The 12,070-nt window shown below is 40.9% G+C and overlaps 2 protein-coding genes across 4 annotated transcripts in view; one reads left to right on the forward strand and one right to left on the reverse strand.

The window, feature by feature from the left end:
* Positions 1-5,785: 5,785 nt before the first annotated feature.
* Positions 5,786-8,666, forward strand: LOC147616712 (pentatricopeptide repeat-containing protein At1g11290, chloroplastic-like). Of its 2 annotated transcripts, none has more exons than XM_086777786.1 (2): positions 5,786-7,790; positions 8,073-8,666. In XM_086777786.1, exons 1-2 carry the CDS (start codon positions 6,001-6,003, stop codon positions 8,236-8,238), a joined length of 1,956 nt encoding a protein of 651 aa, XP_086633912.1. In that variant the 5' UTR covers positions 5,786-6,000; the 3' UTR covers positions 8,239-8,666. The 2 variants fall into 2 exon arrangements, with proteins under 2 accessions (XP_086633912.1, XP_086633913.1); XM_086777787.1 differs by having other exon boundaries at positions 5,786-7,804; positions 8,073-8,227.
* A 2,597-nt stretch (positions 8,667-11,263) lies between these two features.
* LOC147616713 (uncharacterized) overlaps positions 11,264-12,070 on the reverse strand; it is a 1,645-nt gene continuing 838 nt past the window's right edge. The window contains exon 3 of one of the 2 annotated variants that reach the window (XR_015262441.1): positions 11,264-12,070. This exon is cut by the window's right edge and continues 78 nt beyond it. The gene's annotated coding sequence lies outside the window, so the exon portion shown is untranslated. The other variant, XM_086777133.1, reaches the window with a different exon arrangement.

Genomic DNA, 12,070 nt, shown 5'->3' on the forward strand with positions numbered 1-12,070 from the left:
CCAAAAACCACTATTTCTACTGGTCCAAAGTATACCACATTACAATGTATCCCCACCCATTTACTTTCCATTACAAAAAGTACAACAACAAAAGAAGTTACATTTTACACTTATTTTCTAGCAATCTTGGTTTTAACACAATATTAGAGAATTTGGAAAAATCCCAATTCCCGTTTTGCAAGATTGTAAAAAAGGGGACCATGGTGAACCTTTTTAAGCTTTTGTCAAAACCCCCTCATGTGACATATCATTGGAAAGAGCTTAAAGAGTAGGTTGTAGATCTACATTTTTCGACAACTTTCAAGTTTGTGTGCTTAAGACACACCAAAAAGAAGATTGAAAAGAAAATTCCCAAAGTCATGGGATTTTCCCGAATTCTCCAATATGGTAATTTTTCCTTGATCGAATAAACACCAAAAGTTAAGAGATTGATTGACAAGGTGGCTGATAGTTGTAAGGCTCTAAGTTACAAGAGATGGATATCGTAAGACTTACAACAATGGGATATAAAGCCACTCAAATAAACAAAGTAAAAAGTAAATATGTAAAGCAGATAATTAAAGTTTTCACATAAATATAAATAGGACCATTCACATTGTAGAGCCTGAGACACCATATTAAACCAACTTACAATATCAAAGATAAGACATATCATGTAATGTAAACTTTTTTTTACTTCATATTAGCAAGGGAACATAGACTCCCATAGGAGCTTGATCTACTGAACCACACCCAACATCAAGCAAGCTTTACAAAGAACTACATAGATATCCCATTGTAGTGGTATAACCTATCTCACTCTCGCTCTCATCTATAAAAGGATTTCACATAAATCAATGTCCATAAAAACTCACTTGCTCTATCATGCTAGATCGAACATTATAATGTGATCCATCTCACTATCACTCTCATTTTGTATTAAAATATTAATATTATCTACATAAGGTCTTATATACTTATGCACTATATTTGGATCAAAAGCTCTAGACTTTTAATAAAAGATATACTCAAGGGAATATTCCTCCTCGACTATCTAAAATGGCTTGTGAGGTCTATTATTTTGAGGAGTTCTCTCTCCTACCTTGTATTCTTTAATACCTAGAGCACAAAAACATTGAATGATATTTCCTTTAAGATTCCATTTTTCAAGAAACTTCTCTCTCCTACCTTGTATTCTTTAATACCTAAAGCACAAGAGCATTGAATGACATTTCCTATAAGATAAATTTTCGAGAAACTTCTCTGTGTAAGCTAGCTTTGAAAATGGTTTTGGTGGCTTTAGGATTAAGGAGAGACTTAGTCTTATGTAATGGTATGCATTCACTCGTGAGAACCCCATGCACATTCCATTGGGTCTCACACTTATGATTTTCGATTTAATGTCCTATGTGCATAAACTTCATTACATTCTACCAAATTTTATCACCTTTAAACAATATTAAATCAAAGTTCTTACTTTTAAGCATACATTTGATACTGTTGGAGTTTATTTCAAATCCTGAAGAAAAGCTTCAATCAAAAAATAAATGTTTACTATGCTACCTTTAAAAAATCATATTAAGTAATCTTATTAGGTTTTCCAAGGAAAAAGCAAAGAAGTTATATCAATCATGGTATGAGAGCTATGAGAAACTATCTACATCCTATGAGAGTATCAATAAATCCTTTGGTGTGGGTGAGGATAGTGAGTACCCTACTTTAGGCCACCAGTTTTGGAACAATGACTTGAACTTTGCCCCATTTGAGTTGAGGCCCTCTCTAGTCACAAGATATAAAACTTCATCCATGGCTCCTGTCCTACCCTAGAATTCATTTGAGATGAATGGGAGGTGTAGGACTCTTTTGACTAGATTCTCATTGAGGGTGATCCATCTGACATCTCTACCTCCCCAAAGTCATCTCAATCACGTTTGTGCGAGTGAGTGGTTTGTGTACATTAGAATCTAAGATTATGTGAATGGTCTTTTAATGTGTGTATTTGGACTCCCCAAGTACATATGGTTAGACTTTCTAAGTGTGTAGCTACTACAAGACAATCCTAACTGTACCTGTTATTAATAAGTGTGCAGCTACTACAAGACAATCTGAGTTGTACTTGTCTTATATAGCTACTACAAGACAATCCGTGTTGTACCTATTAGGAAGCCAAATAAGCAGTAAAAAGAAGGGGTAAGAAAATTACCTCACAAACATGTTTGTCGAATGAGGGGTAAAGCTAGTGTTGCTTTAAGGTGTGCTTGGCGAGTATTTCGCATGGTTTCTCAATAGGTTGGTTTAATGTAAGAATACACAATAGCAAAAGCTAGATCACCACAATATAAAGCATTGAACTATAGAAAGAAGTGGAGAGTAAAATAATATTTTCGACGCTGTGTCGCCATCCAGCATTCTAGGGTATAAGGTAATTTACCAATCCATTATAGGCATTACACTAATACCAGCTTATGTGATTTGTGCGCAGCCAGGGATTCCACTTGCACCAAGTGCCCACCCTTATATCCCATCTTATGGAGTACCCTCGCCAGGTCCTTCACCTGTATTAGTGGTTATTCTTTGGAGTGACACCTAACCCTTTACACTCTGGATATGGGTACTAGCCATCTTGGACCCACCATCTCCTTCTCTCCATGTTTCTATGTCCGGAAGAAAAGACCCATTTCAATGGGTCTAATTACACCACCTGGGCTAACCTTATGAAACAAGTCTTCACTTCCCAAGGTGCTTGGAACCTTGTGAAGGGACTTGTACCAAAACCCCACCCTCACTAGCACCTCTTGAAGTCATCAACCTATTGGGAGGCTAAGAATGCCATTGCCATAGTGGAGCTCATGCAAGGCCTACTGCCGGAGTTTCATTTGTAGCTCCAGTAGTTCCCTTATGTCTCTGACAGATGGGCACACCTTGCACAGAGAGATGCAGCATGTGATCACATGCGTCACATTGATCTTGAGCATCAAATCCAAAAATTCACTATTAAAGAGGGGGATGACTTGAAATTCAAGGTCACTAAGTAATGACACCTTAACGCGGAGTACGCCTAGTCTCAAGAAGACTATGTCATCACATTATTGAACAACTTACTGTATAATTTCTTTACTTTTATCACAAAACTTCCTATTTTCCTAATGGTGCTATCCCTGTGGCCACCACACTGGATCCACCCAACCATCAAACTTACAAAGGAAGCAGATTCACCACCACATAAAGAGTGAACCTACCACCAAGTGCTTGGTAAACTCATATGGCTCACTAACTCTAAACCTTACATTTCCTATTGCACATCCATATTAAGATTTCAATGCTCTGAAGGAGCCACATTGGATTTCAATGATGAGGGTTGTCCGCTATCTAGCTGTCTAGCAGGTACCTATATGTTCAGGCTTCACTACAATCATGGGTTCACCCTGCGTGGTTACATTAACTCCGACTCGGCCAGTGACATCGATTCCCAGCATTCACATGGTGGTTATTTGTACTCACTTGGATCTAGCCCTTTCTCTTGGTCTAGCAAGAAACATGACACCAGTGCAAGTTCTTCAGCTGAGGCTGAGTAATGACCCCTCTATGATGCCACCACTATGACGAAAATCAAAATATTCAGGAAATAACCCATGACTACAAAATATTCAAATTATGGGGGACTTTCTATGTAGAGAACCCATGCCACTCAAACATAATAGAAAGAAGGCCTAATCATAATCTTCCTCCTTAAGAGAAAGATTCACCATTGCCGGTACAGCCTTTGCCATCTTCTTGAAGTAGTTTGCTTCTATGTGACCAATCTTCTTACACTAATTGCACTTGATTATCCTACCCATGTTCTTGCCTTTGTATTTGGTTGCTAGAGCATTGTATACATCAAATTCCTTTTCACCTTAATCCTTAAGATGACGGCTGAAAGCACATCATCAAAGGGTGTCTCTATGGCCACCCTCAGAAATGTTAAAAGCTCCGAAAACTTGGTGATTTCTTCTTGTTGGTGGATAGAAGAACAACCTTCTTGTCATCTTATACAATATTCACTCGAGCCAAGTTTTCTCAAGTATTCTCCCAAGGTATCTTCTTCACTCATTTTTAAACCAAGCAATTTTTCTTCAATAAATTTTATCTTGTCTCGCCAAACAAATTTTCCAATTTGTCCCATACCTCATTTGCACTCTTGTTGAAGTCCACATGGTGAACAAGTAGTTGGACAATGTAAGCCCAATAAGAGCAATGACCTTGTCATTTCGGTCTTGCCAAATTTGAATCGTCTTGTCTCTTTCATTGATGCTTGGTTTCTTGTTAGTGCTATTAACCATAGCCCACAAGTTGTCCCTCATCAGACAAAGATGTAGTTTTGTTTGCCATGTCGAGAAGTTATGGCATTGAACTTTTCTATTCCAAAACTTCCATTGTTGCTCTCCCTGAAAATCCTTAAAGAAATCCCTAAACTTCGATGAATGAGAGTGCTTTATTAGATAATGGTCACCATATGTTTGGAAAGCCCATAATATGATATTTGTTGTCATGATATAGGTACTCATGGATGACGATGGTGCTAAATTGAAGGTCTACTACGTTTTTTTGTTGATTTGACCCTTGGATGTGCTACATTGAAGGTGGGCTACAATTTTTTTGTTGATTTGACCCTTGGATGCTCCCCTAGATGTGATGTGTTTTCTTCTCTTCAAGATGTGGTGCTTACGTTTTTCTCTAGTGCATAGTTGGAAAATTAGATGGACCTCTTCTTCCTTGCGTTACCTAGGTTGGGTCGAAATTACATATAATTCTACCCAAAAAGCACCATGTGTTCCATTTAGAACATGTAAGAAAGATGAGTGAAAGACAGTAGAAAGGGAGTCTAGCAAGAGTTTTTCAAGGTGTCATGTCTACTAATCATATGCATTCGATGGGAAAGGATAGTTTTAGGAGTGAGAGGATAGCTTTCACTCTAGACAAAAGAAGGTCATAAACTAAACATGCTTTATTTTTATGGAAATTCTTCTTTTTATGTATTATCGATTACCTACTAATAACAAATTAAATCGTTTTGTTTTGGTTCTAGATTGGCATGTTAGAAGGGAAAGGGAGGAGTGGCTTTTTAAAGCAAAACAATGGGATTGGAAGGCCAAAACCTTTGCGCAAAGAAAATTAAATTACATGATGTTCTTTTTTTGGGACCAATATATATATATATATATATATATATATATATATATATATGTATATTAATAAAAAAGCATTACATCTTATCATCATTACAACAAACAATTTATCATTTAAACTCTATTAAGCAAGTTGCAGATTTATCATCCTCAAATACAAAGGAAGATTTCTCCCAAGATATTTGATACCCAAGCTGAATACATGCTTCAACCATAGCCTCAGTAGTGTATCCTTTGGGTGCTTGCTTTTCCAACACATCACCTTTCTTGGACCAGATTTTAACTGTGGGTTTGGTGCCAACTAGATTCTCAATAAATGCAACAAAAGTGTAATTTATCTGCTTCACCTTCTTGTACCATCTCTTTGTTTTTGGCCCAAACTTGACTAGTTTAGACTTTAGCTTTAGCTCTTTTGAGATACCCTGAAAGCAGATACACCAAACAATTAGGCAAAGCCCAGCATGGATGAAGGTCTCTCCCAAAGGCAAATATCAAGTGATGGCTGTTTGCAAGGCCTGAATCATCTGAGCCAGCTCCCATATTCAATTTGTTAACCACACATATAGACCAGCACATACATATAACTTAGGGGTACAAGGTCGATGTGGACATGTTGATCTGATCTTTAACAATGGGAGATCTAGAACTCCAAGAATAGTATTGTTTTTCAAAAGGCTTGTGATACAAGAATTGATGTTTCTCTCTTTTGGGAGTGTCTGCTCGTAGGTATCCGCCCATCGCAAACGCCGGATTTTGTCCGGAGTGCCTTCCTTATCTCTGTTACGCTGAGGTTTTGTTACAATGCCGCATTTCATCGAATAATGACACAGTTCCGAGCTTTCTTTGTACGTGGATGCTCAAGCAGCTCGGTCCTTCGAGAAAGGCCCCGTTTGATGCGCTTGCAGTACACAGCAATGGCTTTTCTCGCAGGCCTGACGGAAGCCCATCACTGTCCGTACAATGGATGCGCCATAAAGAAGCTCTCGACCATGTGGATCCTATAGACTCTGCAACCTACGCTTCTTTCCTTACATTTTGTGGACACTCTAAATCTCTGCTTGATGGCAAGCATGTCCATGAGCACATCATCAGACATGGTCATGGCCCCAATGCATTCTTGGGCAGCCTTGTCGTACAAATGTACATCAACTGTGGTGCTCTGGAGGAAGCTCGCCTTTGTTTCTCTGCAATGGCTGAGAGAAATATCTTCTCCTGGAATTTCATGATAGCCGCTTATGCTCGGAATGGGCATGGCTGGATTGCAATCCAGGTCTTTGAGCTGATGATGCTAGAAGGAACTCTCCCTGATCATATCACCTTTGTGCATGCCCTTTCTGCATGTGTAAGCCATGCAGCCCTCGTCAAAGGCAAGCAGATTCATGCCCGCATTAGGCACAACAAATTCGAGTCAGATGTCATTGTCAGCACAGCACTTGTTAGTATGTATAGCCGTTGCGGTGGCCTTGTGGATGCACAGGTGGTGTTCTATGCAATGGCAGATCGGAATACTATTTCTTGGAATGCTATGCTTACAGCGTATGCTCACCATGGGCATGGCATGAAGGCCCTCCAATTTTTCCAGCAGATGCAGCAAGAGGCAATGATGCCAACCAGAGTGACATATGTTAGCACTTTAGATGCATGTGCCGACAAAGCCAACCTAGTGGAGGGCAATCGGGTTCTTCTCAGGACCACATTCAGTGGATTCGAACTTGATGTTGTTGTGGCCACTGCGACAATCAATTTTTATGCCAAGTGTGGCTGCCTGAATGATGCTACCAATGTGTTCTACACCATCCCAGATAGAAATCTGATCACTTGGAATGCAATGATAGCGGCATTTTCCCAAAATGGTCATGGCAAGGAGGTTTTTTTGTTGTTTGATCAAATGCAACAGGAAAGATTTCCCCCAAATGATCTCACATTTCTTAGTATTTTGTCAGTTTGTGCAATAGATGGAGCCTTGATTGAAGGCAAGAAGCTGCATCATGGCATCGCACTTACTGGATATGATTCAAATGTGATCGTGGCAACTGCCATACTTAACATGTATGCTAAGTGTGGCAGCTTGGAAAATGCTGCTTGTGTGTTCGATGGAATACTCGAAAAGGATGTCATCTCATGGTCTGCCATGATTGCAGCATATGCACAGCATGGGTATGGTGAAGATGCGCTACGATTATTAAATGAGATGCAGCAGCATGGAGCTGATCCAGATGAAGTCACCTATCTCAACGTTCTCATAGCATGTAGCCACGCTGGTTTAATAGATCAGGGTCTTTGCTGCTGGGTATGTATGTTGTATGAGCACAGGCTCAGGCCCATCGCAGAACATCGTGACTGCATGATCGACTTACTTGGCAGGGCGGGTCGCTTAGAAGAGGCTGAGGTCTTTTTGAGCCAGGTGTGTTCGCAACATTCAACAGTCTCATGGATGGCCCTGCTTGGGGCCTGCAAGAATCTTAAGGATGTAGAGCGAGCAGAGCGTGTAGCACAGCACATCTTTGATTTGGACCCAGATAATGCCTCAACATATGTCATACTATCAAACATCCATAGTGAGGCTGGTCGAGGGACTGATGCACAGAATGTGATTGACACAATGGGTTTGAAGCAGCAGCCAGGACACAGCTTCATTGACAGGTATGGTGATGCGCGTAAGTTCTTTACAGACGAACTTCACCTTCAAGAGGAACTTATACTGAGTTCCAGTGGCTAAGTAAGCACCGTTGGTGTTATCCAAACTTGGTATGGGTTCTTTTTTTCCCAATAAAAAAAGAACCCAACCCAAACTTGGGTTGGGTTCTTGATGGGTGTAAAAATTCAGAATCTTATCTGCCTCCACATGGGGGAACTAGCCATAGCCTTTGAAGCCAAATAGTTCAACTCCTTGTTCTTACTCTGCTGCTCCTTACCTGTTAACAGGTGGTTATTCAGGGTGGTGATTTTTTTTTATCATGCCGAGAACAGATTATTGAGGACTTTGGCCATGAACACATCAAGAAATGTTGGCACACTTACCCAGCACCCATGCAGACCCTTGTATGTAGGGGAGACAATAATCGACCCATGGTCTGCACTAGTTAGGTGAGGTACACTGCAGCATGAGGCAGATCTTATGGAATTTGTTTCAAAGAATGAAAGAAACCATGAATGAGTTCTAGTAGCGTTGATAGCATGGAACTTATGCTGCAGTATGTTTCAATAATTGAGGCAACATCATCATCATCCTTTATGTTATATGCTCATAAGTGGTCAAATGAGTCCTTCCAACCTCTCTCTCTCTCAGATTTCAGGACAACCGAACATGGTAGTAATGAAGAGTAGCTGCTAGAGAAATCCTTCATGTTATCTAGGATTCTCCTACGGTCATGTAGGGAATTTGAACTATTTTTAGTTTTATCTCTATTTTCATTTTGTTGCCCCCGAAGTGGAATGTAATCACATGGATATATCTGATTAGTCCTATAGGTCAGATGTGGCCTCTAAAGGACGTTAATATAGTTTTCTTTCTTTCTTTCTTTCTTTCTCTCTCTCTTCGTCCGTCTCTGCTCGCCCCCATTCGCTTCTGCGCTGCCCTGCGCCGCCCTGCTCGGCCCATTCACCCAGTCGCCCCCCCGTTTCAGTCTCTGCTCGCCCCCCTTTCCCCACCCACCCTTCGTCCGTCTCTGCTCGCCCCCCTTCGCTTCTGCGCCGCCTTGCTCGGCCATATCACCCAGTCGCCCCTCCCGTTTCAGTCTCTGTCCATTTCGCATTTCGCTCTTCGTCCATCTCTGCTCGCTCCCCTTCGCTTCTGCGCCGCCCTGCTTGGCCCGTTCACCCAGTCGCCCCTCCCGTTTTTCAGTCTCTGCTCGGCCCCCTTTCCCCACACATCCTTGCTCAGGCCCCCAAGGTAGCAACATAACTCTCCCCTGCACCTGTAGAGCTGAGCATCTTGTAGGTCGCATTTTCTGAGTCTCCCCCAAAGGGGAGAGGGTATCCTTGAGGGGAGACTCGTTCCACCAACAGCCCTCTCCTTTATCAGCAGCAACACATGGGAAGTAAGAAGTCCTTTGCCTCAGTCACCGCTTCACGATTACCGCCCATTCCTCCACCTGTGAGCAAGCCGACACCAAGGGAAGCCTACCTCATGCAAGAACTGAAGAAACTCCAGGGAGAATTAGCAGCACTGAAACACGAGACTATCAAGAAAGATGAACAAATCAACGAACTGAAAGTGCAAGTGCAAGCCATGAAGACAAAGCAAGAGGAAGCACGAGAAGGACCCATACAAACAAACAAAAACGACAAACCATGTTTCAAAGGTAAATTCAGTTAACTCACAAGATTTTGTTAAAGAAGTCATATCAACAGTCAAAGAAAAAGAACGAATGGAAAGTAACAAAAAGGTAATCAGAGTCAGTGGTCTTCCTCAAGGCTAGGATAGGGCAGACATAGCTCAAGAGCTTTGAGAACACTACATATTAGATACAGATGTACTTACAGCACAACTGAGCAAAGTAGTCCTCTTCGTGGACTTAGGAGACCCTATCTCTATTATAGTAAAGGGTACACAGGCAAAAGTCTCCTATATGGACAACAATGAGAAAATAGCAATGATGAAGCAAACAAGGTCTCTCCAAGGGACAAAGGTATGGATAGCTGATGAACTCACCCCGCTACAACTTAAGAACAGATCGGCAGAGTTGAATAAAGTTAAAGAAGCAAGAAAGAATGGCAAATGGGCAATATACAGAGGAGGACAAGCAATCATTAAAGAATTCCGTACCCCACCCCCCTCGAGCAAATCCATCCATGGATGAAATATAGCTATTTTTATTTTGAACCTCAATTTTGAACTAGATGCAATAGAACCCATTGTAATCTTAAACTCTTAAGAGTCTTAAGATTTCATTTTGAGTTATTTTTTTTCAGTTTTATGCCTCTTTGGCATCGATACCCAGAGTGGAATGTAAATGGATATACCTGATCTGTCCCATAGGTCGGATTCGACCTCCCGTGGACGTTAATATAACTTTCTTTCTTTCTTTCTCTCTCTCTCAGACCAACAGGGGAGGATAGTCAATCTGTGTCAGTTGACTATGCATTTATTCATGAATGTTGCATGGCATTTATCGTCTTGTTAACGTCAACGCTCACACCAGATTCAGATCATCGGCCGCATGAGTTTGGATATGTAATCATGAAATGGTGGAAGTCTTTGCCTAAGAATAGCAAGACAATGAAACTTTAGACAAGACAATCCATTTCTAAGGTGAGTAATAGGTATCAGCTCATGAATTACAAGACGATAAAGGCATGTTCTACCATGGCAAAGCTTTTCAATACCATTGTTGTGCAACAAAAAGTCAGCAAATAGGCTGAAGGCATGGGAAAGAGAGCAATCAGACATCGAGGATTGAGACCTCTACAGAGCACTACATATCATCTTCTTATCATATTCACGTCTTCATGAAGGAGTGTTGTCTTGATGGTGAGGGGCAATTTCGCTACTTTTTGGACTGCAAAAAGGCCTTGGGTAGGTGGGGGGCAACACACTAGTTTGGCAGTATAGGCACCTAGTTGCTTTTTCCACCACCTCTACTTTCGTAGCATCCCTTCAAGAGCATTTGAGGTTCCTAAGACACACGAGGTGCTAACATGGGTCTTTGAAAGGAAACACGCCTGACATGTGGGTAAACAACTAGGATAAAACCTCTTTTGTTACTTATCAGTGAATGTATCAGAACATTACTAGAAAAAGGTTCATGCAACTAATACATCCGAATAGGATAATTGGTCTATTCCAGTTGCACTTGAAGCAGGAAGAAGTGCAAAACCCCGACGAAGGGATGTCAATGGACCTTGGGAGGAATCAGACAACAAAATGATTTTTGGATACGTCTTGATGTAAACCAAGGACGCTTATACTTAGACAATACCCAATAGCATAGTTACCAGAAACGAAAATGGAAACCAAATCAGTCGACTCTTTGGAATAGGAAAGGGCATAGCCTTTTACTTGAAACGTAGTGAAGAAAACTAGGAAACAAACATGGAAACATCATTGCAAAATAAGATACCCTACAAGATACACATTACACATTACAGTTGTTAGATTTTAGAAATCTTGAAATAAGGATCAAGATACATTGCAAAATACTAAATAAAAATGAAACTTCATGATTCGTTACTCATCTAGCCTTCCAAGGCTTGAGATCGGAGATCTGTCATGGAAATACTGAAGTCTCATGAAGAAAAGAAGTACAAGGTACAATGCTCAATGAAAGTCTCATGAAGAAAAGAAGTTCAAGGTACAATGCTCAAGAGTCGACTCAAGGTTCAAGACTCAAGCATAAGTTATATCAACATCAATAAGACTCAAGTTGCCATCAAAGGCTTCATCATATCCTCCTCCTCCTGAAGGGCCTGCTCTGCTACGAACCTCTGTAGATCTACTATTTACCTCATATCCATGATCATCACCCTTTGGCTTGGAGGAAGAAGAAGGTAACTCAACAAATGCCTCTGGTATAGAACATGCTATCTGGCCAAGACGGTGTAAGTTTGCACTCAAAAAAATAAGATCATTGGCTTTTTGTGTGTTTAGTCGATTTCTCTTCTTTGATGCAATGTGGCCAAGGGTGCTCCACATTTTCTTAAGAGGAGAGGATGAGCATCCACGACTCAAAATGCATACTCCTAACCACTGAAGCTCACGTGTACTGGCACCATAATCCTCCCACCAAAGAGCTGCACCCACCTCACAGTCTCTCTCTTTGTGTATCAGCTGAGTCAAATCTACCATGCCTGCTCTTGTACATAGAAAATTGGTCTTCACGGTCCTCTGCTGTGCATCTAGAACCAATCTCCCCAACACTCGCTTCCATTTCTCTGTTATCTCATTATCTCTCTCTTGCCTAGATCCTTGGAACTCTGGATCA

This window comes from Cibotium barometz, chromosome 38, assembly GCF_041138505.1.
Source record: "Cibotium barometz isolate CiBa-2024 chromosome 38, ASM4113850v1, whole genome shotgun sequence".
NCBI classification, from domain to species: domain Eukaryota; kingdom Viridiplantae; phylum Streptophyta; class Polypodiopsida; order Cyatheales; family Cibotiaceae; genus Cibotium; species Cibotium barometz.

Excerpts from the sequence above, each read along its gene's own strand:
- LOC147616712 (XM_086777786.1), top strand. The coding sequence starts at position 6,001 with ATGCTCAAGCAGCTCGGTCCTTCGAGAAAGGCCCCGTTTGATGCGCTT. Across the intron at positions 7,791-8,072 it reads GGACACAGCTTCATTGACAG|GTGGTTATTCAGGGTGGTGA; the intron begins GTATGGTGATGC and ends ACCTGTTAACAG.